This window comes from Zea mays, chromosome 8 (genome assembly GCF_902167145.1).
Source record: "Zea mays cultivar B73 chromosome 8, Zm-B73-REFERENCE-NAM-5.0, whole genome shotgun sequence".
Lineage (NCBI taxonomy): Eukaryota > Viridiplantae > Streptophyta > Magnoliopsida > Poales > Poaceae > Zea > Zea mays.
The window spans coordinates 88385225-88409728 of record NC_050103.1 but is presented as its reverse complement, the minus strand read 5'-3'; the positions used below and the strand labels follow the sequence as shown (position 1 = coordinate 88409728).

Below are 24504 nucleotides of genomic sequence, written 5' to 3'. Positions count from 1 at the left end.
TTTCTTTATATTATTTACTCTCTTTTTCTAAATTCTAAAATCTCTTGTATATTCTAAATTCCACTTGAGACTTTAATGTTTTCTTTTCATATGATTTATTATGTGGTCACAAGATGCACACAAAAATGAAAACCAGAATGATACATATTTTAGTGGCTTTTATGTTATTAATTATTTGTTTTTACCTAGGGTGTTCACATGTGATGATGCATAAAGGTCAAATTCACATATAGATGAAGTAAAATTATGTCCCCTTTTATATTATCTCTTACCAAATACAAATTGGGTATTACAGATATTGAAAGTAAGGACTCACTTAGTATGTTTTTCTGCAAAATAATAAAGTTTGATTCTTGCTAAAAGCCTCTCCTTGATTCCCAAAGGCCAGCATATCTTTGAGAGTTTTTCTTTAGTCGGGTAAGACTTGTGAAAGTACCTTCGTACTCAGGGTTCTTTGAACCCACCGTTGTAGGTGTTGATCATGTGCTGATGTGTTGGTGACTAAGCGTCGGTTGGCATGACCTTCTTATACGTAAAAGTAACTCTTCTATATTTTTCTGAGGATTGTCATATGAGCTAGCATATATTTTAAACTTTAAATTGTTTTATATTTCAAAGTTGTAACTTAGGGTGTGTTTGGTTTGACTTTTGGCTTTGGCTTTTGCCCCCTTAAAAGCCAAAAGTCAACCAAAGGGCTGGATCCAGGAAGCAGCTTTTTCTAAAAGCCGACTTTCTTGTAGTGCAAATCTGAAAGCACCTCTGAACCTGCTTTTAGTGGCTTTTCGGATGGAACTACGAAAACATATATCGAAGAATTTTTAATGACTTTTAGTGGATTCCACCAAACGGTTTTTAGCTTTTTAACAGCTTACAGCCTACAGCAGCTTTTTCCACAGCTCACAGCCCACAGCAACTTTTTTCACAGCCACAGCCCAACCAAACAGACCCTTAGATCCTTTCAAAGTTAAACTACTTTGGAAATCACACTTGTAATCACTCCGATATGTATAATGTAATCTTGTTGTAACTTGTAACCTTTTGGTAATTAAGAAATTCCACTACAAAAGTTGATGTGTGATTTGTGTTTACTTAATCCTGCGATCTTGGTTATATGTGGTTTATCCGGGGTCCTTAGGACACTCGGATGAATCCTGTTAAGTTACCCAGTGCACACGCATATCCGGGGTCCTTGAGACACAAGAACAGGTGCATGTGAACCCGATAACTTGGTAGGTTCTACCACATCGTACGTATACATATCGTCCTTAGGGTTGTTTGATTTAAATTAAAGTCAGTTGTTCATACTGTTACAGTTGTAATTTATAGAAACAAAATATTGTATAATCAGTAGAACTCGATACCAATTAAAGTCAAGCGAACAGGACCTACTGCATTTATCGTTCCGGTTTCGATGATTAAGTTAAAATTATTACTGCAGAAACACATATATATAGGGGTAGCTAACTATTGACATGAAGCACGCGCTTCAAGGAATTAAGCCGCTGGTGAATGGCACGCCAGTCTGCGGCAGCCAGTTCTCGCCTAGCACCATGCTTGAGACGGTGAAGTTGCCGGCGTCGGTGCCGTCGCCAAGCACGTGGAACCCCGGCCACGCAACCCGGCGGCTGGTGTCGGCGCCCGGGCCGGTGTTGTTGTACTCTGCGTAATACAACGTGCTGAGCGCGAAGTCCCCGGACCAGGGCATCCAGCCGGAGGGGTCGACGAGCGCGCCGACGTACGACTCCATGACCACCGTCCGCGAGAAGTTCTTCCATGGGCGGCCGAGGTAGCTGAGCGTCGTGAAGGCGGTGTTGGCGGCGAGCTCCGGCGCCGCGACGAGGGAGCAGCCCTGGATGGAGGTGCCGGTGTTCTGGTTGGGGTCGCTGCGGCCCTGCGCCGTGACCGTGTTGCACTGCCCCTGCATGGGCAGCCGGGAGTAGAAGGTGCAGCCCTGGAACACGACCGCGGCGTTGCCGAACACGTAGTCCACGGTGCCGTAGATGTCGCAGCCGCGGTAGAACTGGCGGAGGGAGTGCGTGTACAGCGTGTCCTGGTACGCCTCGAAGCTGCAGCCGTAGTACGCCGACAGGTCGGCCCCGGAACGGAACGCCACCGCCTGGTGCTTGGCTGGCCCCGCCGTGTTACGGAACGTCATGTTCACCGCCACGAATCCTTGCCCCACCACGGCTGCATCAGGAAGGAGAAGACATTCAGTTAATGAAGCGCACAAATTTAACTAGAGGGAAAAAAAAACAGTATATCACCGAAGGTGGCCGATTGGAAGGTGGTCCAGCCGTCGACGACGCTCCGGTTGCCGGTGACCACGGTCTGGCCGATGCCGTCGCCGACCAGCATGATGTACTTGCTGTGCTTGGGCACCACCACGTTCTCCTCGTAGACGCCAGCAAGCACGTAGACCACGTAGTACCCGGTGCTGCCGTTGAGGTTTCTCGGCGCGGCAGCCACGGCGTCCCCGATCGTGGTGAAATTCCCGGCGCCACTCTGGTCCACCGTGACCACGGTATTCACCTCCACCGTCGCCTCTGGCCCCTCGATCGCCATCCGCCGCACCATCTCGTCGTCGGTCACGTCAAACAGGCCCCTCCTCGCCGCGGATGCCGCCGGGTGCTTCTTGTTCTTGTCACCGTGGCCGTGGCCGTGGCCGTGGTGCGGGTCATTGCTGCCACCCTTGTGCGAGTGAGCCGGCTTCGCCGTTGGCACCCATGCCCTGGTGAAGAGCGACAGCGAGAGGCTGTACAGCTTGGTGCCGTTGGCGATGGGCGCGTCGAGGCCGCCGCGGTCGGACCACGACCCCGACGCGGCCTGCAGGCCGTCGAAGCACGTCTGCTGGTTGGTCAGGATCGCCGACAGCAGCGTGTGCACGTCGTCGGCTTGCGGGTCCAGGAGGGTGTCCGTGGTCTTGATCGTGGCGCCGGCGGCCGTGAGGAAGTCCACGTTGAGGTCGGCCATGAGCTGGCAGTCCCGCAGCGCCCCGATGGCGCTCGAGGAGAGGTGCCGGTGGCGCGCGAGGTAGCGGTCGACGAGGGCCGCGAACATGCGCGCGCCCGCCAGGGACTCGGCCACCGAGAAGCGGCCGTACTTGTAGAGGTCCCCCTTGCCGCGCGGCGGGAGGACGGACCGGCAGAAGGTCGGGTCAGTGGTGGCGTTGCACGCGGCCGACGGTGACACCGGCGTGGACGGCGTCGTGTCGGAGAGCGTAAGGCCTGAGAAGGAGAGCATCAGGAGGGCCGAGAGAGCGGCGGCGGCTGCAGCAGAGTGGAGCGCCATGGTAGCAATGCACGTCTTGCCCCTGAGCTTGTTTGAGATGATTGCGAGAACGACGAGAGGTGAGTTTGGGGATTTATAGGTGAAGAGCAGAGGGATCCATGGTAATTCTGTGGAGAAGAGGGGTCAAGAAACTGACAAAATGGTAGTGTAGAGACTAACTAGAGAGTACTGAGTGAGGGTAGTGAGTAGTGACGATTGAGAATTTTATTTCGCCTTTTTGCGTCTAGAAAAAGCATGCATGGGGTTCAACTGTTCAAGCATTCGATCGAGCTGGAGAGTATGCATGCATGGACGCACATGTTTGGAAGTGGATGGCATTCATGATTTTGGGTTGGGTTGGTCGGATTCAAGTTGGGATCTGTGTTGTTGTTCTTTTTTTGTACTTTCGTCAAAGTAAAGCGGCTGATTTTGACCTCCTTTTCCATGTATCCCGTAAAATTTGGTCTAGACCCTCTTGGACTCTTGTTCATCTATATATATCTTCGATGTGTCATACATCGGACATAATTAAGTAGAAAACTTAGAGTAACTCCAGTAGTTCTCTAAAAGACTTCCTAAATCAATAATTTAGGTAGTTAATATGAAAACTATTCTCCAACAGTTCTCTAAATAAACTTTCTAAATTTAACAACTTGTCATCTAACCTCATTTTCTCTCTACATTTGGAAACCATTTAGCAACTCACTAAACAAATATGTTGACTGCATTATATAGTTTTTATGACTTATTTTTTATGTGGATAGATACAAAACAAAATTACAACCTATATTCAGAGAACTATTGTAGAACTCACATTTTTTTACTACAAAAGCCATTTAGCAACTTTTTAAATCTGTGATTTAGAGAGCTAAAATTTACATAACTATTGGAGTTGCTCTTAGCTGCTACTTTATATATATATAGTGAGTTTCAATCGAAAACATTAATTATTTAATATAAGTATATTTCACTTTAATCTCATAACACTACGAATTCAAATAACCTGACGAAAAAAAATCGAAAGTAAGACGTATACCATCAAAAATAATTATTTAAATCAATTTTTTGGTGGATCGTGATTGCCAATTACCATTAGTTTTGATTGTTACGGATCTAGATGCCGAAAGCATATCATGTTGGATCCTTTATGGGCTTGGCCCATTTATTAAATAAACTCTAAGGTGTGTAATGGTGCAGAATACCAATAGTACCACATTGGAAGTCCAAGGGTCCTTTGGCTTGACTTATATGGTGGGACTTATTCCACTTAACTTGAGAAGTCAAGAAATGGACAAGGGCGTGCCACACGCGCGCACGCGCGCCGCCGCCCGGGCCGGGCGTGGCGGGCGTGCGTGCATGGTGTGGTTGTGTTAATTTTTAGCACTCACTAACCGCGTACGTCAGCCGAGTGACCATGTCTCTTCGTCTGCCGAGTGACCCTTCTCCTTGAGCTGCCGACTTATGGCGTGACTCGGCAAGCGCGCACAGAGAAGCGAGAGGGCAGGTGCCTCCGAAGCCGGTGCCGTTCGAGACCTTGCACGGGGGATCGGCAATTAGGTTTTTGGGGAGCGTCTTCGCGACTGCCCAAAACATCTCCAACATGACAAAAGAAGCTGGGCAAGGATCTGGATCATCAGAGCGCATCGGAGGGTATGATCGTTTTATTTATTTACTGTTTTGTGTTCTGGATATTATATATGTTTCATACATTTATCTATGCTGCTTCATATGTAGGAATGATTTTATCTTATCTGTTCTGTCTTATTATAATATGATAAATCTGTCTGTTTTAATTTTACAGTCATGCAGTTTGTGTTTCTATCCGTTTATTTTCAATTGTTCAGTCAGTTTACATGTTTATCGTATTTATATGTTTTATATAATTCATATGCTCTATGTTCTGATGATCCATATTGTTATGGATATATTTGATGTCATGATTAATTATCTTTTATATGTCATCATCATAATATTAATTTATGGAATTAAAATGATACGGAAAATGCCTATAATTCTAACATATCATATGATTTATTTTCGACAAGCGCTCTCGATTCTGGTAGTGTTGGATTAAAATTGTCCTTTTCAGTACGCTTAGATGTAATAGTAAAAAACTATATATAAGAATGAACTAATAATTTAGTAGCCATGTCTCAATGGCGGGCGCGCGTGCGATGCCGCAACTTACAATGCGTCGTCAAACCCCACCGAGCTGCTGCTGGGTTTAGTCGATCTGCAACTGAAGCACTGCAGGTGCTATGGTGCAAGCCGGCTAGACCGTTAAAAGCGCACTTGCATATCGCACGGGGGAGCTAGTGCGTATATGGATGTAAAGTCGCAAATAAAAACGAAGCATAGGCCGGGCTGACGATGCATGATCCGTTAATGGCGACCATGGCCGATTTGACAGTTGCTGCCTTGAGTTGCCCGATTTAAGCCTAACTGTTATCTGCGGTGGTCGAAATTTTGCTTCAGATTATAATCATGCAAAATAATGTTTTGCATCATAGATAGTATTAGTATTATTTTTAAAGTAAAGTTTAAAATAAAAGATATAGTAGGTAACAGAACACGAGAGATGCTGGAGTCGTTTATACGCAAACCATACAGTTTTTAATAGTGTATATTGTAATAATTTACCGCATATCATCCATATATGTTCACTAGGTGAGTGCCCGTGCGTTGCAACGGGAACGTATAATACCACAACAAATTATGTACAAATATGTGTTATATTGTTATTTTAATCAAAGTATTTCACCAGCACATTGCAACCATTAGTTCTATATATGATAGTAGAGTGTCGTGCATCGCGATAGAATATAAATCATTCAATGAAATATTAATTCACAACGATTACTGAAGTTTATTTTATTGTTTGATATTGACTATTCTATGTATTTCAACAGATTCTTTATCTTTTACTTACTTGCCAGTGGCCCATGTTATATGAGGTTAGCAACATTTTGACCCTCATCCACAGACAATACTGAAGTTCTGAATTGAAGCAATAATCTTAGACTTGTCAAACTTGCATTTACCATCACTCCCAGTGTAACGATAATCCTTCTCTCTTTCAAGGCCACCAGCCTTGGAGATGACTGAAGGACGCATCATCTGCACACCATTGCATCCCGAATCACATAAATCAGGTTCCGATGAGTCACACTGCAACATTTGCAACAAGATTGGGGGATAGTGAGTTTGGATTAATGTGAGGTAAACCAGGTACCATTATCTTCAAGCCAGCAACTATGCAAATTCTACTGCCCAAAACATACAAATATATGATTGACATCTCAAGGCTTTAGCTTCATGCATGTTCATTACTCAATAATAAAGCACTGCAAAATCACTTTGTCACATTCAAGAAAAATTAGCAAAAGCATCATCCAAAATTAAAACATTACATCATTGGATCAGATATTGGTTAACTGACATGTACAGTGAAATTGCTTCTTGCCCATGATTCAGAAACTTTAGATTCAAAATAGCCAAATAATGATCCAGAAGATATCAAAAAAGCTCGTAAATCTCTACTACTAATAATAACAAAAGTCACCTATTGAGACTGAACCATGGATGGCTATTACAATAGTAAGTGAACTCATTGCGATCTCCTGTTCATAGGTAGGCCTATGTATACTTAACTGATGACCCAAGACCAAACCAAAATAATCAAGATTGAAACCGAAATATCCAAAACCAAAAAATAGCCATTAGTTCAGGAACTTAACTGATGACCCAAGACCAAACCAAAATAAATATAAATGGAACTAAAACAACTCGGGTTTGTAGGGAGAAGATCAGTACCTTGTGATCCTTAGGCTTAGTGAAGAACTGCACAGTTGGTTTTGACCCAATGGTCAGCAAGACACCAGAAACAAAGAGAATCTGACAACATGACAAGCAACAGTGCTTATCAGTAAACAGGAGGCTAGATTGAAGTCAGAATCAGCCACCTCATATGCTCCTAAAATGGCACCCTGCCACCAAAGCAAGTTGAAGAAAAACCACAGTACAGGGATTTCTAGTATTTCTCGAGTATTGGTGTCAACACTATGATCTGTAACATGGAAAAATTAATCACACTGACATGACATATAGTTCATATATCTCATTCTAAAAAAAGTTTGAGAAGCTAGCACCTTATTTATGTTGATTTGTTGGTCTGCCTCAATGCCTCATGTTGGTCAGCCCCCATAGTTATATTTTGGCCAGAGACCATCAATTAAGTTAGAACAAAGATCAAGGATGAACCATGTTTCAGTATGTATGTTGATATATAAATAAATTCTAGGGTGAAAACGAACGGATATAGATGGATAATATGTCATCCTGTATCCTACCCTAATGTATTTCAATCGGATTCGGGATCGAATACAACTGTGTGTAAATAAATAATAATAAGTTCAATAGTTAAAATGAACTAACCTGATGCCCCTCTATCACATGACTCAAGGAACTACTTGAGAAGTTGTTGATAAAACTCAGAATCATCAATAAGTTCAGGATCACCTTCCATAATGTGCCCCTGAGTTATAGCAAAGGCGATGAAATAAGCCCAGGTAGTGTAGTCCGCATTATATCTTCTATTTGTACAAATAGTAGCATTCTAATAGCAATGTTAGTGTGACAGATAAATAACCAAGGTTATGATAGAAAAGGGGAAATCATCTCAGGGGAAGAAATGAGCTTCAATTAACTATAGGCCGTTACACTTCAGTAGACTGAAGGAGACCAAATAAGGTTTGTAATATTTTTAAGGGAAATGTAGTAAATGCTCGAACCTCCACAGCTGTTCCAGGTTCTCCCACGTCCTGAAATATGAATAGGCATTAGGTTATGACCCAGTATAACATGAAGAACTCAAAAGGAATAAATTCTAAAGGTGAACTCCACCTCATGGGGATTGACCAAAACAGCAAAAGTAACTCTGAATCAATGGGGACTATAGAAGATGGATAGAGTAAAATATTCTGGAAGGACAAAAAATTTGCTGGATGTCTACAGATTGTAATCCATACTCTATACATTTAATCAATGTCTTTTTTTAGAACAAAAATATATCCACTAAATGTGCACCAAAATAACATCATGTTGTTCTATTTTGTGAACAAGCAGATATCGCATTAGCTTCAATTATTAACTGTTACTGAAATAAATCATCAGATGAAAGGTCAGCAGCTAGAATGAATATTTACTGAAATAAATAGACAACAGGTATCTCATTAGCTTCAATCGTTAGAATTCTAATTTGATAACCCAGATAACAATACATACCAAAGAGCTTCCAGACAATTCCTTTTTCAGTTGTGAAAGATCATCATCAACAGATGAAGTCTCAAGCAGTGCAAACTGTTCACCAATAAATAGAGACAGTCATGTGATATTAGCACAAGGCAAGTATTTATATTGGTTTGTAAATGTTTATTTTTACCTTTCCTTCTAATAAATCATCAGTTGCTAACTGGTCGAGTGCCTCTGCTTGGGATTCCATCGCCATAACTAAGCATTAAATGTGTAATTATTGCATTATTTGTTTGAAAACAACATTCTAACATTCTACCATGGAATAAAGCATGTTGCTGACAAACACATGAAGCAAGCAAAGATACAGTAAGACACCATTCCTGGCTAAAAGAAGACATATGGTATGTGCAAGTCACAGCAGATACATTGCCGTTAAAATGAAGTTTTTGAGTATGTTGTTATGCTTTGCCAAGATCATACTCAACTAACTCAAATTCATAGCGAGAGATCCAATAGATGACTTGAGGATGTAGTTATGCCTTGTCAAGATCATACTTATAACAACAATAGGGCATAGTGAAATATCCCACGATCAAGCAATATCATGATACTAAAATAGAAAATCCTATTCTAAAGGCTTGGACAAAAGGCCAAAAAAATGACAGACCCAGTGTTGGCGGCTCCCACATGAGTAGGGTCTGGGGAAGAAGAAAAATCGAGGCAAGCCTTACCCCTGCATTTTTGCAGGGAGGCAGCGTCAAACCAGGACCTTTGGCTCAGTGAAAAGACTTCTCACCACTGCGCTGGGCTTATCATTCAAGAGTCCAAAAGAAGAACATTTGTAGAATTACACATCTATGCAAGGAGCCATCTTAGTGCATCTTGGTAATGTAGAGTTTCAAGCTATGTTTGACATCAAGTATTAGAGCATCTCTTCCCTAAACCAAAACCAATGGCAGAAGACCAGACATGCAAAAAAGTAATATCATCATATATATAAAACTGATCTAATAAAGAACGGTACCTGCATGTCTAATAAAGAACGGTACCAATGAGCGAGAGATATTTACCGATCTGTCAGGTAAGATGAGCGGCAATTCAATCATTCATATCAGAATCGTCCCATCCCCATCCCAACTATGCTTTTTTATTTTCCTAATTTTTGTGCGAGGCTTGTTCAGATCCAGGAACCTGCGTCAACAAAAAAAATTGCGGGATTTAACTTGCTCCGCAAATATAAACGAAGGGAGACACTTCACTCACAAGTACCACTAATAAGAATTGAGAGTTCATGAGACTAATAAAAGGAGACAAAATGTCAACTACACATTCATGCTATTTAATTGCTGAACGAAATATTGATCCATACTTGGAAAGTGCAAGGTTGTACCTCATTGGTGCAGATCAAGTGTCCTCAAACATTTGCTAGCCTTGAAGCCATTCATGTTTGGTACTATGTTTTATCTACATAAAACATAGCCACCTTTTATTAGTCTCACAAGTACCATAAGATTGGCTAAAGGCTTCATTGTATAATCAAGATAGAAAGTGTATATCCACCTAATGTCTACAAACTATAAAGAAGAAACTGTTTTGGATGCATTTTTTAGAACAACAACACGTCATTGTGAGGTTAGGGTCGTCTTGGTCGTAGTGGCTAAGATGTCCCATAAAAGACATTAGATATGTAAGCAATGTATCTGTAAGCAATGTATCTGTAAGCAATGTATATCATTAAAATTAAAAGGCGTAGTGAATATGTACCAAGCGGGCTTAGCTGAGCAGAAGATATTGAAGTCTCATCTGTCTTTTCACAGCATTTGTTATGAAACCCTATACATTGCAATCACCTTAATGAGATGATGACAGTAGAAAATGAGTACAACTTTTTGTCGAATATTTCATCAGTGTCTCTCATCATCAGAAATCATGACTACACAAGGTGAGCACACCACCAGCTCTCAGCCGACCAAACCCAAAGAAGTTGCTCCTATTTCCATGTGCGATGTAGGTAACCGATGCAATATTTGGTGGGAATAGGAGAAAATCTAGGTTACCTTGATGGGGAGAACGGTGCCTCGTTGGATTGGTCGCCCGCGTGGACCTAGAGGTGGACGTGGGTGGAGAGGAAATAGGGTGACCGCTTGAGCATCTCCACGAGTTGCTTCCTGTCGGTGGTGAGGAGCTGCCGGTGGGCGACTCCATTCCCTGGCACAACGCTCGACGATGACCTTGTCGTCCTCCCCCATGTCGGAAATAGGATGAAGAGTGGGCGTGGGCGCGCGGAAGAGGATGAGGATGGGGATGGCCACCAAACGCAGATCTGACCTGACCCAAGTGCGGATGGCGGCGGAGATCACGGGCGAGGGTGGTGAAGACGCGGCGGCGGAGATCACGGGCGAGCGTGGGCGAGGGCGCGCGGATGAGGACGGGCCGCCAAACGCAGATCTGACCTGAACCAATTGCGGACGACGGCGGAGACGTGGCGGCAGAGATCGTGGGAGAGCGTGGGCGGGGGCAGGTGTTTGACGGGGGCGGAGGCGAGGGCACCATGGCACGGGGGGGGGGGGGGTTGGGGGCATCACACCGGGGGAGGGAGAGGGGGCGCGGAGATGGCGGTGTGGTAGGGGCGTCGGACGGAGGCGGGGCCGCGGGGGTACTTGTCACGGTGGGGGAGGCGGGCAGAGGCCTCGCGAGCGTGGCGGAGAGGGGCGCCTCCACCGTGAGAGCGTGCCGAGACCGGGCGAGCGGGCGGGATCCATGCGCGGACACGGCGAGATCCGGGCGAGCGGGCGTGCCGGGATCCGCGGCACCACGGCGGAGATCACGGCGAGGTGGAGCCCAAGCGGAGGGAGAGGCGGTGTGGGGAGGAGGGCCGGGATCCGCGACACCTTCCATCGACGGCAAGAAGACCTTCCGTCCGCGTGCCACCAGCAGAACCGTGCACCACTCAAATGTGTGGACGCCTACACTCCGCTCTTAAGGAGTAGTAGGGATAGTAAGCTAAGACAACAATGGCTGAAAGTTAAAGGAAGCACTAAAATCAGCAATGCTTCAGCTTATGGATTTTCTTGACCTCATACCGTGTGTGGACCAAAATATAGATAAACAGAACATAAGTACTTAACTATGCAACATCACACAATAAAGAGCTGAATGCAACCAACAAAGGAAGCATTTTAAATAGTAACCTATGAATCATCCAAGTTCTTATTGAATGAACTGAATTTCATGGCATCATTGGAGTGCATGGATGCCTTCTCTCCAAATAAAATAGCAACAAGGTTTGGACAAGGTCCTGTTTGGACAGCCCTGCTAAGTACAATACATTGAAGACCAAAAACTACACTTCACCAGCTATGATAAGCAAATCAAGTGTATATACACGGATTGGAAACACAGTCTTACCGGTAGGAACTTATAGCACGCTATTCAGCTCGCTCCTCTATAATAAAAATATAACACATAAATATTTTTTCATATGACTAACAATATTATATAAATATATTCTATATAAAACTATATTAGCTTAATTGATCTATATCTAAATTACAATTATTAGAATGGAATCCAATTCCAAGCATCCAAACCGAGCGTTAGGGTATTGTAAGCAGGAAATCAATGAAATGAATAATATTTAAAACTTGGTCAGCACTTAGAAGTTAAGAATGACATAACATAATTATCCTGTTTTAGCAAACATGCTCTGAACCAAATACTCTTAATATTTATACAAATGGAGTGACTTGTCCTGGATATGAGTGGATGGTGCTTGTACATTATACTTCATGTAAAGATTGCTCAAGTGGGAATCAAGGCATGTCACCTAATGTGGAATTACTGGCCATCTGATGTGCTTAAAATTTATCTGATAAAGTACTGTAGGGTATAACACAATGTGATGGACCTGGCTATCACCAGTGGTCTGTTTAGATAAGGACCTCGTATTAGTACCCTAGGTTACTATGTGATATGATTGTTTTTCTTGGGATTAATTTAGAGCCTAAAGTTTGGAATGCGGTATCCTCTAATCAATGAATAGGCAGTTGTGGCCAGCTCACATATTTGCAGGGTTACCTTCGAAGCTCGCAGTTCATTCGCGGTCGTTCGGAGAGAATCATCTGACAGAATCAATCTTGACAAAGCACCAGTGCTTAGGCTGCATTATGGTCATAGTTCACCGAGATAATTATGAGGTGGCTTGAATGTAAAACTATAGCAAATATACATGATGCCATCTAGCATCTGTGCGCACCAGTGGAATATAGATGTAACGTGTTACACTAAAATCTTTGTTGCATCTGATACAGAACCTTCAACAGCAAACAGCAGGTCTAATAATGCTTGCATTTCCTGCCCAGTGGAAAACGAAGTACAAAGGGAGGTGTTTAAATATGCAAATCGCAAGGACCAATGACAGCAAAACACATGCATAATGCATTAGCCATTGAATTATAACAACAGGAACATACTGGAGAAAATTTTGAGTTATTTGGACCGATTTGGGGGCCAACATCTTTTCCTCTAACGCTGGACTTCAGGGGTAATATCTGAAGAAGCTCAACAGGTGGAGTGTAGTCTTCCAGGTTTATCGGCCTCCTAATTGAAGCACTGCGCCATTAATGATCATGGAAATTAAATCCATCAGGCAGCATAAGAACTTAGGGGATGTTTGGTTTCTAAGGACTAATTTTTGGTCCCTCCCGTATTTGGCAATTTAGGGATTAAATAGAATAAAATGGAGGAACTAAAAATTAGTCCCTAGAAACCAAACACCGCGGTTAAATTGGAGGCATATGAGCTCTTATGAAGCTGCACTATGATTTGTATGTGACTCATGGTCACTTAGGGGGTGCTTGTTTGGGATTATAATCTGCCCAGATTAACTAACAGTTCAAAAAACAGTTCAAAGTTTGTTGGATTATATAATCTGGGCAGATTATAATCCCAAACAAGCACCCCTTAAGATGGTTCTTAAATTAGTTGAACAGACCTATAGTTCTTTTTCTGAAACAACGCATAACTTGGAGAACATTAGATTCTTTTACCTTTAAGAGCAATCAGGGTTGGAAGCCGAGATAAAGCAGACGCTCGGTTCTTATGTTGTGACCGATCCTCCACAACTTGTGTGGAATTTTACGGGAAAAAAGATTAAGCATTCAGTTTGTGTGAAGTTCAACTGATTCGTGATTGCATATCCAACCTTCTCCTCATTCAAATTCTAGGAACAGATAAATCATTGTACGAAGCGATCGAGGTAATTGAGAATTTAAGCTAATTCAGCAAGGCTACCGACCTGGGCGATGATGCCGGTGGGAAGGTGTTTCAGCCGGACGGCGGACTCGCGCTTGTTGCGGTGCTGGCCGCCGGGGCCGGACGCCTTGAACGTGCCCATATCGCACTGCTCCATGAGCTCCTCGTCGCTCATCCCCAAGTTGCCTCAGTTGTAAAAACAGTTGGCAAACATACTATTACATAAGCATCCCAAAAGAATCATAGACCACGTAAGATAAGCCATCACTGCTGAGCCATCCACACGTGAAGGAATGGATTGGACGAGCGCACTCCTTTCCCCCTCTTTTTATGGTATTCTATTTTCTATTCACCCTCTGCTACCTGATGGTTCTTATGTCAAAAATTACAGATCATAAAAAAGAAAGCATAAATATTGCAAAAATGAAAGTAACATATGATAGCCTAATAACAGTAATAACATATACTGCATATATTTCACTCTAGCCTAGGAGTCAATGTTATCTAATTACACTTGCAAAAGAGGGAGCATATGCTATACACAAAAGAGCAAATGATAAACTGATATTTGTTTGGATGTATCAAGGTTCTATGTTCCTATTCTAATATATAAAAACTTGCATCCCCTAATTGCAGACCAGTTGGCACTTTAGGGGAGACCTCCCTGGAGCAGAGATATGTCAAATGAACTATATTGTAGCTACCTGTTAGTACCTTAGGGAGACATTCCTGGAGTCGAATCTCCGATTTGTCCGGCCAGCATGAGGGACTACAGCCCCATTATAAGGCGGCTGCATGTTAGAGATCATAAATTTTGTGCCGAGGAAGTTTGACCTGGAAATGACGACAAATATCTCGATTAGGCAACATAATCAGACAAACCAGGCAAAAACAAGACAGTCAACACATTCACTTGCCTTTCAATTCTATTACCTCAGCTTTCCAATATATGTGCTGCTAGATCTTGATATGTTGTCAGCATCCATCGAGATAATATACTCGTGCAGCTTGTTTTGCGGTTCCTTCTAGCTGATAAGAGGAACTCGCCACTCTCCGTAAGTACAGCTGACCCAGAGGGGTAAAAAAGGAGTGACCAATTGCATTCCAAATAGAAAGAATGTTGGGCAGAAATGATGGGAAGACACAGGCAGAACAGAGACCAGAATGTCTACTTGACACTAATAGATATTTGCCAAAATCATCCTACGAATTCACCAACAGTAAAGGATCTATTCATACAAGCAAAATAAAGGCACAACATACCAGTGGTCAGACACAAGTAGAGATGATATGTGGTCTTCGATTTATCTCGCTTTATGAAACATTGAATCTCGCTTTATCTCGTATCCCTGGCGCCGGAGCTCGGCGAAGAGCTCGAGCGCGCGCTCGTACTGGCCCGCGCGGGAGAGCGCGTGCAGCACGGTGGTGTAGGCGCGGACGTCCAGGCGGGAGCCCGGCGGGAGCGACGTTTCGTCGATCCACCCCACCACCGCCCGCCAGATCTGCGACGTCGCCTTCTCCCGCTGCTGCTGCGCCGCCGCCGCCGCGGTCGGCGAGTACACCTCTGCCACCGCCATAGACGACAGAGACGAGATGTCGCGCCACGTGGAGCTTCCGATCCGGGAGGCTGGAGACCGGGAGGACGGAGGGAAGTCGAGGACAGAGGGATGGCGAGGCCAGAGGCAGCCAGAGGAGGAGGTGTCGTGGTGGTCGGTCTCCACGCCCGCGCCCGTGTGCGTGGTGTCGAGGAAGAGGGGAGCGGAGAGAGGAGCAGTTGCGATCGGATGGAGGAGGCTTGAAGTGGAGGCGACGAGATGGATGGTGATGATTTGACGCATATAGATGGACGGTGCAGATTGGTTGAAGGCAGAACCAGAGGGAGGCAGCCTACCTCTTACAGCCTTAATAGTAGTATAGATTCATAATCATCGTTATAGTCATCAATCAACCTTATTTCATCAAATAGAACGTCAAATATATAGTTTTTCGAAATACAAGAGGTCGAAATACTGGGTTACATTACAACAGTATGCTAAGGCCGTCTTCAATCATTTCCCCACCTTTCTCTCCCTATCTACACTTTTTATTATACTAGCTGAGTGCCAGCGCGTTGCAACGAGAATATATAATAACAGTATACTACGATAACTTATATATAAAATATGTGTTATACTGTTATGAGAAATGTTTCATAATCAATTTGTGATCCTAGCCATACATAAATTTTGTTATTTTAATCTAGTTATTTCACCACTACATTGCAACCATCAGTATCATGCAGACTTCGATATATGACACGATTTGTATGGTCTCATCATTGGAGAGCACGTTCCACACATGCTGGAAGAAATTCCCTTGTACATCATTAGTCATCAGACACACACCACCATACGCTCTTGCTTAAACAAAAAGGTAAGCGTGTGTGTTTGCTAAGAGAATTAAAGGCAGACCGGCACAAAAGCTACCCTGACGGTGGCGAGAATGACGAACTGGTCACTGTTGTCGATCCTCCTCTGCGTCACTTTTGGCGCCAAAATGATGCCACAATCCTCGATATAGTAGTCGTCGAACGTGCGCGACATGACGAGTACCGATGACTCTTGGTTGGGCTGCCAAACGAAGTGCACCTCGGGCTCATCATCAGAGAGGTAGTACCCCTGACCGTTGCACCACCGGATGCGCTACTCCACTACATACATCAGGTTCGAGGACACTCACACAACGTCAGCAACGTCCATCGTCCCAGCGCACAAGAATTCATGTTCGGTCAGTAGCGACTTACGTGGCAGGTAGGACTTCAGGTGGACGATGAGCTGGACGGCGTGATGGCGTCGTCGTCGGATGCGGTGTCCAAAGCAACCGGAGAGTCCTCGACGTTGGCGACAACCATGAGCCCCCCTGCTTAACGATGGACAGAGCGGTGCAGCTGCTCTGGATCGCGTCCAAGCGGCGTCTTTGCGGGAGCTTATCGTACACAGCGGCGCATGCGACCACGTAGGACTGCTTCTAGAGGTCGAACTGGCAGTCGCCAAGCTTCTTCTCGTCATCGATGAGCGACGCCAACGCGAGTGCCTCCTGCTCATGGTGTTTGTTCGGGTTTTCAAGTAAGAAACATGGATTCATGCTTGGCGTTGGTTTATGAAAATGACTCACAAGTCTAATCCATGGAAAAAATATTACGAAGAAAAAATGTCACGCATGCAAAAAAGGTAATTTAAGTATAAAACATTATTAAAACAAAAGAAATTGCATGCAAAGCTCTTCTTTAAATAATATTACCTCCATTCAAAAATATAATTCAAGAATCTCGATGATACTTATCTACTACTACACATTGTGCAAGGGTAGTAAATGAGCTTGGTGAGAGATGTAGTAGATGTGTTTCCTGTCATAGATGCAGACAAAAACACAAATGTGGTGTAGCGGTAGCTACTCTTGGCCTTTGCTTGAGAGGTCACGGGTTCAAATCCCCTTGAGGACATTTGTTTTTTTAATTTTAGCTACACGTGGGCTGTACGGGGGGAATGGGAATGGACTTTGCGGAGAGGGGGGAATGAGAAATATAGAACAAAGAATGGGAATGAGAGAGCATAGAATGATGGCAGAACATGGTAATGAAGAACAAGGAATGAGAATGGTGGCAGAACGGGAATGGTAGAACAGGAATGGTGGCAAAACACGGAATGACAGACTACTCTTGCAGCCTTAATAAGTAGTAGAGATTTTACTTCATCACCCTAAGGTAGTGTTTGGTTCCAGAATATAGTAGAATCGAACCGCTCTGTTCTAGTACTGAGACTGTTTGGTTCGAATCAAAGTGGAACGGAGCCACTCTATTATAGGAATATTCTCTCAAGATGCTGAATCTCTGGGCTCCAAAAAAATAGCCGGACCCGAGCGCTCAGCAAACGCACGACGCCGGTCGTGGCTTGCATGCCTCTCGCGCGATATATATATATATATATATATATATATATATATATATATATATATATATATATATATATATATATATATATATATATATATATATATATATATATATATAACAAAGACGCATGATGCCAAACTTAATATATAGTGTTATATTTAATATAATTATATATATATTATAGTGGTATGAATATGCCAAACATATGATAGAGTCGATTCGTTCTACTTCACTCTAGAACCAAACAAAAAACAGAGCCGCTCCGTTCCAGATTACCAAACACAGAACAGATTGGCTCCGTTCCTAGAATCAGGGATGGAACGGCTCCGTTCTACTTGGCTCCTCAACCAAACACTACCTAAAAGATACTTGGTACGCTGAAAGTCGTCTAGAGGGGAGTGAATAGGCGAAACCTGAAATTTACAATCATAAACACACACTAAGCCTGGGGTTGGCGTTAGAATTAAATTTAAGTCCGAAAGATTGTTTCTCTTGCTAAGAGTTGCTCAAAGGATGCGGATGATGTATGGGAGCAAACTCAAATCAATGCAAGCAAGGAAACGTTAGAGAGAGGAAAGAGGGCAAACAAATCAAGCGAGAATCAAAGCGAGTTGACACGATGATTTGTTTTACTGAGGTTCGGTTCCAAAGAACCTAGTCCCCGTTGAGGAGGCCACAAAGGTTGGGTCTATTTCAACCCTTCCCTCTCTCTCAAATGGTCACTTGGACCGAGTGAGCCTTCCCTTAATCACACGGGTCACTAAGACCTCGTAAGGACCACCACACACTTGGTGTCTCTTGCTTAGCTTTACAAAGCTCTTGAGAAATGGAATGAGAAAGAAAGAAGGCAATCCAAGCGACAAGAGCAACAAAAGAACACAAACGATCCTCTCACAAGCCCTTAAGCACTAGCGTTGATTTTGAGAACTTTGAGTGGATTGATTGCTTTGATTGTGTCTTGGAGTGTTGCACTTTGCTCTTGCAATGAATGAGAAACTCAGAATGCTTGGATGATTTTGAATGAGGTGGTTGGGAGGTATTTATAGCCCCAACCACTTCCTAGCCGTTGGCAAAGGCTGGTGGCGATGGGCGCACCGAACAGTCTGGTGGCGCACCGGACAGTCCCTGCTCACTGTCCGGTGCGCGCCACGTCAGCGCGTCTGTTAGGGTTTGGAGCAGTTGACCGTTGGAGCGCCTTGTCGTCTTGCTGCGCCGGACAGTCCGGTGCCACACCGGACAGTACGGTGACCTCTGACTTCTATGCGGCACTGTTCACCACTGTAGACTCTGCGTAGTCGACTGTTGGTGCACAGGGAGTCGTTGCTCCGCTGGCTCACCGAACAGTTCGATGGCACACCGGATAGTCCGGTGAATTATAGCGGAGCACATCTCTGAATTCCCGAGAGTGGCTTGTTCGAAGGGTGCCTGGCCTGGTGCACCGAACACTGTCCGGTGTGCCAAAAATCAGCACACTCTAAGTATTGCTCCATTTTTTGATTGAGTACCTAACTGAATTTCTTTCTTGGTATGTGTTGAACCTTATGCACCTGTGATAATTGATATCTAAACAAACTAGTTAGTCCACATGGTTTGTGTTGGACATCAACCACCAAAATCGATTATAGGAAATGATTAAGTCCATTTTCCTTTCAATCTCCCCCTTTTTGGTGATTGATGCCAACACTAACCAAAGCAAATATGAAGTGTAGAGATGTAACTAGTTTGCAATTGAGATAAATGTGCATAAGTTACTTGGAGTTAAACCAATGAAAGGCTTTATGCATATGAATGGATTGCTTTTCTCTAATTTAACATTTTGGACCACATTTGCACCACTTGTTTGTTTTTGCAAATATTTTTGAAAAGTCCTTTCAAAACCTTTTGCAAATAGTCAAAGGTATAGGAATACGATTGCAAAAAGCATTTTTTTTCAGATTTGAAATTCCTCCCCCTATTTCAAATGCCTTTTCATTTGACTAAATAAAAGCTCCCCCTGAATGAATTCTCTCCTTAGCTTTCAAAAGGGTTTTTGTAGTGATTTTCCTTTTTGAAATGGATACCAATAACCAATTGAAATTTTTCATACTAATGGGATACTAATTGAAATTTGACTTTAACACACCAATTGAAAATACACCAATTTAAAGATTCATTTTGAGGCTAACTCAAATACCAATTGAAATAAACTTTTGTGATTTTTTTTGAAATGGTGGTGCGGTTTTGAAATGGTGGTGCGGTCCTTTTGCTTTGGACTTATACTTTTCTCCCCCTTTTGCATTAATCGCCAAAACAAAGAACTTGAGAGCCCCATTTGCATTTTCTCCCAAATGGTAAAGTAAATATGAATGAAGGGTCATACCAATGAGAGTTACATGAGTAATGGCAAAGGGTAAATGATACCGTCAGAGTTGGAGTGGAAGCCTTGTATTTGCCGAATACTCCATTTCCCTTCCAATCTAAGACTAAGTATAGAAATACACTTGAAAGCACATTAGTCTTAGTCTTGGCACAAGAAGAATAAGAAATATGCATTTGTACCAAATGAAAGAGACATGGTCAAAGGTATATGAATTAGCTATGTGAGCATTGTTTCAATCAAAGTTCCAAGAATCAAGTATATTTAGCTCATTCCTAAGTTTGCTAAAAGTTTTCTCATCTAGTGGCTTGGTAAAGATATCAGCTAATTGGTTGTGGGTGCTCACATAAGGAATTTCGATATCCCCCTTTTGTTGGTGATCTCTCAGAAAGTGATACCGGATGTCTATATGCTTAGTGCGGCTGTGTTCAACGGGATTATCCGCCTTGCGGATTGCACTCTCATTATCACATAGGAGAGGGACTTTACTCAATTTGTAGCCATAGTCCCTAAGGGTCTGCCTCATCCAAAGTAATTGTGCGCAACAATGTCCTGCAGCAATATACTCGACTTCCACGGTGGAAAGAGCTACGAAGTTTTATTTCTTTGAAGCCCATGACACCTGGGATCTTCCCAGAAACTGACAAGTCCCTGATGTGCTCTTTCTATCAATTTTACATCCGGCATAATCAGCATCGGAATACCCAATTAAATCAAAGATAGATCCCTTGGGATACCAAAGCCCAAACTTAGGAGTGTAAACTAAATACCTCATGATTCTTTTCATGGCCCTAAGGTGAACTTCCTTAGGATTTACCTGGAACCTTGCACACATGCATACAAAAAGCATAATATCCGGTCGAGATGCACATAAGTAAAGTAAAGATCCTATCATCGATCGGTATACCTTTTGATCCACGGACTTACTTCCCGTGTCGAGGTCGAGATATCCATTGGTTCCCATGGGTGTCTTGATGGGTTTGTCATTCTTCATCCCAAAGTTCTTAAGTATGTCTTGAATGTACTTAGTTTGGCTGATGAAGGTGCCCTCTTGGAGTTGCTTGATTTGAAATCCAAGGAAATATTTCAACTCCCCCATCATAGATATCTTGAATTTATGTATCATGATCCTACTAAAATCTTCACAAGTTGACATGTTAGTAGACCCAAATATAATATCATCAACATAAATTTGGCAAATAAACAAGTCTTTTGCAACAGTTTTAGTGAAGAGAGTAGGATCGCCCTTTCTGACTTTGAAGCCATTAGTGATAAGGAAGTCTCTTAGGCAATCATACCATGCTCTTGGGGCTTGCTTGAGCCTACAAAGCGCTTTTAAGAGCTTATACACATGGTTAGGATACTCACTGTCTTCAAAGCTGGGAGGTTGCTCAACATAGACCTCTTCCTGGATAGGGACATTGAGGAAGGCACTCTTCACGTCCATTTGATAGAGCTTGAAGCCATGGTAAGTAGCATAGGCAAGTAATACACGAATTGACTCAAGCCTAGCTACAGGTGCATAAGTTTCATCGAAATCCAAACCTTAGACTTGTGAATATCCCTTTGTCACAGCCGGGTTTCAGGGGTCCAAAACTCAGGCGCGAAATAATCATCAGGTGTGCTAGGACCAAGTCTCACACATATGATGAATAGTGGTACAAAAACGAATGTCACATCTTTACTACATAATAGGAGTTCAGTATAAAATAAATAAATAATTACATCATAAGGAGACAATGATCTAGTAACCCAAAGTTGACTGGGAGACGACGACCTAGACCTCTCACGAACTCATCGCAACATCCTCCATGCGCCTCATCCTATGGTACCTGTTCTTGACCTGTGGGGGGTGTGAGACAGCAAGAGTGAGCTCACATACGTTCATCGCTCAACAAGTTGTGGGGAATAATGTGCATGAACTCGCCAAAGGTGGGAGCTCACGTGAAGTGTAAGGCTTACCAAAGAGGATGGCTAGAGCTGAGCATTGCTTTTAAAGTTGGTCAAAATTTTATTAGCAATTACTAAGTATAAGTAAATACCAACCCAATTAAGTAGTAGAACAAAAGTAATAACAACACATGCGATGCAATGCATATGACAAATTGAATTTAATTCCATAAATTAATCATGTGAGTGTCCGAGCTGCTCATGACCATAAGCACGGCTGATATACCGATTTTACACTTTGCAGAGGTTGCGCATCTTTACCCACAAGTCATGTTACCCATCTGCCAAGAGACGACCAATCCCATACACCTCTATCGAGGAGGCGAGGCAGGGTAACATTACGAGGCCTTTACAAAGTTCCACTAGCTTCACAAAACCCGCTACAGTTTATAGGAAAGCTCCAATGCAGGGACCCCTCGCCTGACTGCCATCGCAGCAAAATCAACCCAAGGGCCTCCCTACACTGACCACTCCTCTACTGCCCTTGCCTCTTTCGGGTAAGGTAGTCCTCCACTAGCTTTCCTAATTAGTCAGCCAAGAGCATCCCATACCACCCTTGTGGTACCACTGTTTTCTAGGGTGGTTCTCCATGTTCCATAACATAATGATCTTAACATGAATAGTAAGTAACAACTGATAATAAAAGTATAATCATGAATATTGTGTATCTCTATACCCAAAACCACATAAAGCAATAGTAGGTACTACCCAAAAATTCAGTGGTGAACAAGGTATAAAGATAGTCAAACTAGGGTAACCTATTGGGTCCCATCAAAATTAACCTATGCAAATCATTATGATTAATCGGAACATGACTGGGTAAAAAGAAGTGATCAAGGGCACAACTTGCTTGGGACTTGAGATTTCAGGTACCAACTTGCTCTTCATATGACACGTGTCCTCACTGCTAAACATAGCAATACAGACAAACATGTATAGGCAAAATTAACATCACACCAAACATAAGAATAAACTGTGTAATAATAATCTACGCGAAGCTATGAGATCGTTGGCTCGAGAATCACTACAATCGGAGTCATGGTTGAAAAGGTATGGTTTTCAGAAGACCCATGCAATTTAAGGAGTTAAAACTAGACCTTATGTTGATTTAGGGCCCGTTTGGCACAGCTCCAGCTCCTGATTCTAAGCGAGGATCTGGAGGAGCCGTGCCAAACGGGTATTTTTTTAAACTGATTCTCGTGTGGAGCCGAAAGATCGGGAGTCGTTTTTGTGAAGAAAGGTGGGATCTAAAAAAACCTGCTCCACTCTCCCTTAAAACAGCTCCTCAACCAACCAAATATAGACCTCCCCTTAAAGTTTGATCGAAATTACCCGCAATTGCCATTGGACAAAAACATAACGAGCCAATTTATGGATTAAACATTTGAGACCATTTTATGCACTACTATGATGGGAATATTTTATATGTTATTGTTTCATATTTTTTCCCGTATATGCATCCTACTTATTGGTTTGTAATAAAGTTGAACTGCAAAGAGTAAAACAGACAATCTCCACAGACCACCAACTCTCAGAAGACAAGAATCAGTTTACTTGCCAAACGGTTTTAAAAATGATTCTGATTTTTTAGGAGAATCAGGAGGATCAGCTCCTCACGAGGATCAGGATCTAGAGCTAAAGAAGCAGGAGCTGGAGTTTTGCCAAACAGGCCCTTAATATATCATGTGAGAAAATAATCTAAATAAATAATTAATTCAACTATAATTATAAACAGATTACATTTGATTTAGAGAGGTTAATCTACTAAACATAGGTTAAATAAATATCTAACTATAAAAGTATAAGATATGGTATCACCAATGCTATTACTACGTAGTGATTATTTATACGAAGCAAACGCAACTAGAACGGGTCAAATCGTAGTTAAATTCATCAAGTTATGAATTTCTGAAGTTATTAAGTACTTAGTATAGAATAAATCAAGTGAATAATTTTAATCCAAGTTTCATGGCTAAACAGAGTTACTAGGTGATAAACAATATTAATACCAAATTATTGCCACTAGAATGGATTAAAAAGGATTTAAAAAAAGTTTTCTATGAATTAAATGAGTTCTAGGATTTATTTTTATATTAAAAATCATTTTCTAGGTTCATTTTCCTTATTTTCCATAGCTCTGTACTTGGCGCCAATTACCGGAAAAGACAGGGGCCTCTGTGCAAAAAACTCTAAGACTCAGAGTGTACTTCGCAGGACGGTGGGTTGATTTTTGAATAAGCCGAGGGCTCTTTTGTGAAAGATGCACGACGAAGGGGTACGGGTAACGGCAAGCCCTCCAATCCCGAGCCAACCATCCAGATTAGATTTCTATTTTAAAGAAGCAGTCCGCGACCACGGCCCTTGGATCCCAGATCCATGGTGCATACCAGGGTCCCAAGACACCATTCGATTGGCATCCGACGACCGTGATTAGTCCACGAATTGCTACACCCTTACTCAATCTCATCCGCTCATCGTCAATCGAACGGCCTCC

At 42.9% G+C, this 24504-nt stretch overlaps 2 protein-coding genes across 2 annotated transcripts; both read right to left on the bottom strand.

Moving 5' to 3' along the window:
• Positions 1-1336: 1336 nt before the first annotated feature.
• LOC103635516 (pectinesterase) lies at positions 1337-3568 on the bottom strand. Its single transcript, XM_008657949.3, has 2 exons — positions 2265-3568; positions 1337-2187 (listed from the first exon to the last, which is right to left on the bottom strand). Exons 1-2 carry the CDS (start codon positions 3286-3288, stop codon positions 1487-1489), a joined length of 1725 nt encoding a protein of 574 aa, XP_008656171.1. The 5' UTR covers positions 3289-3568; the 3' UTR covers positions 1337-1486.
• Positions 3569-11523: 7955 nt separating this feature from the next.
• LOC103635514 (peptide chain release factor 1) lies at positions 11524-13950 on the bottom strand. The gene is made up of 6 exons (XM_020543038.1): positions 13813-13950; positions 13569-13643; positions 12993-13123; positions 12803-12873; positions 12598-12679; positions 11524-11538 (listed from the first exon to the last, which is right to left on the bottom strand). The coding sequence occupies exons 1-6, from the start codon at positions 13946-13948 to the stop codon at positions 11524-11526; spliced, it is 510 nt and encodes a 169-aa protein (XP_020398627.1). The 5' UTR covers positions 13949-13950.
• Between the last annotated feature and the right edge of the window lie 10554 nt (positions 13951-24504).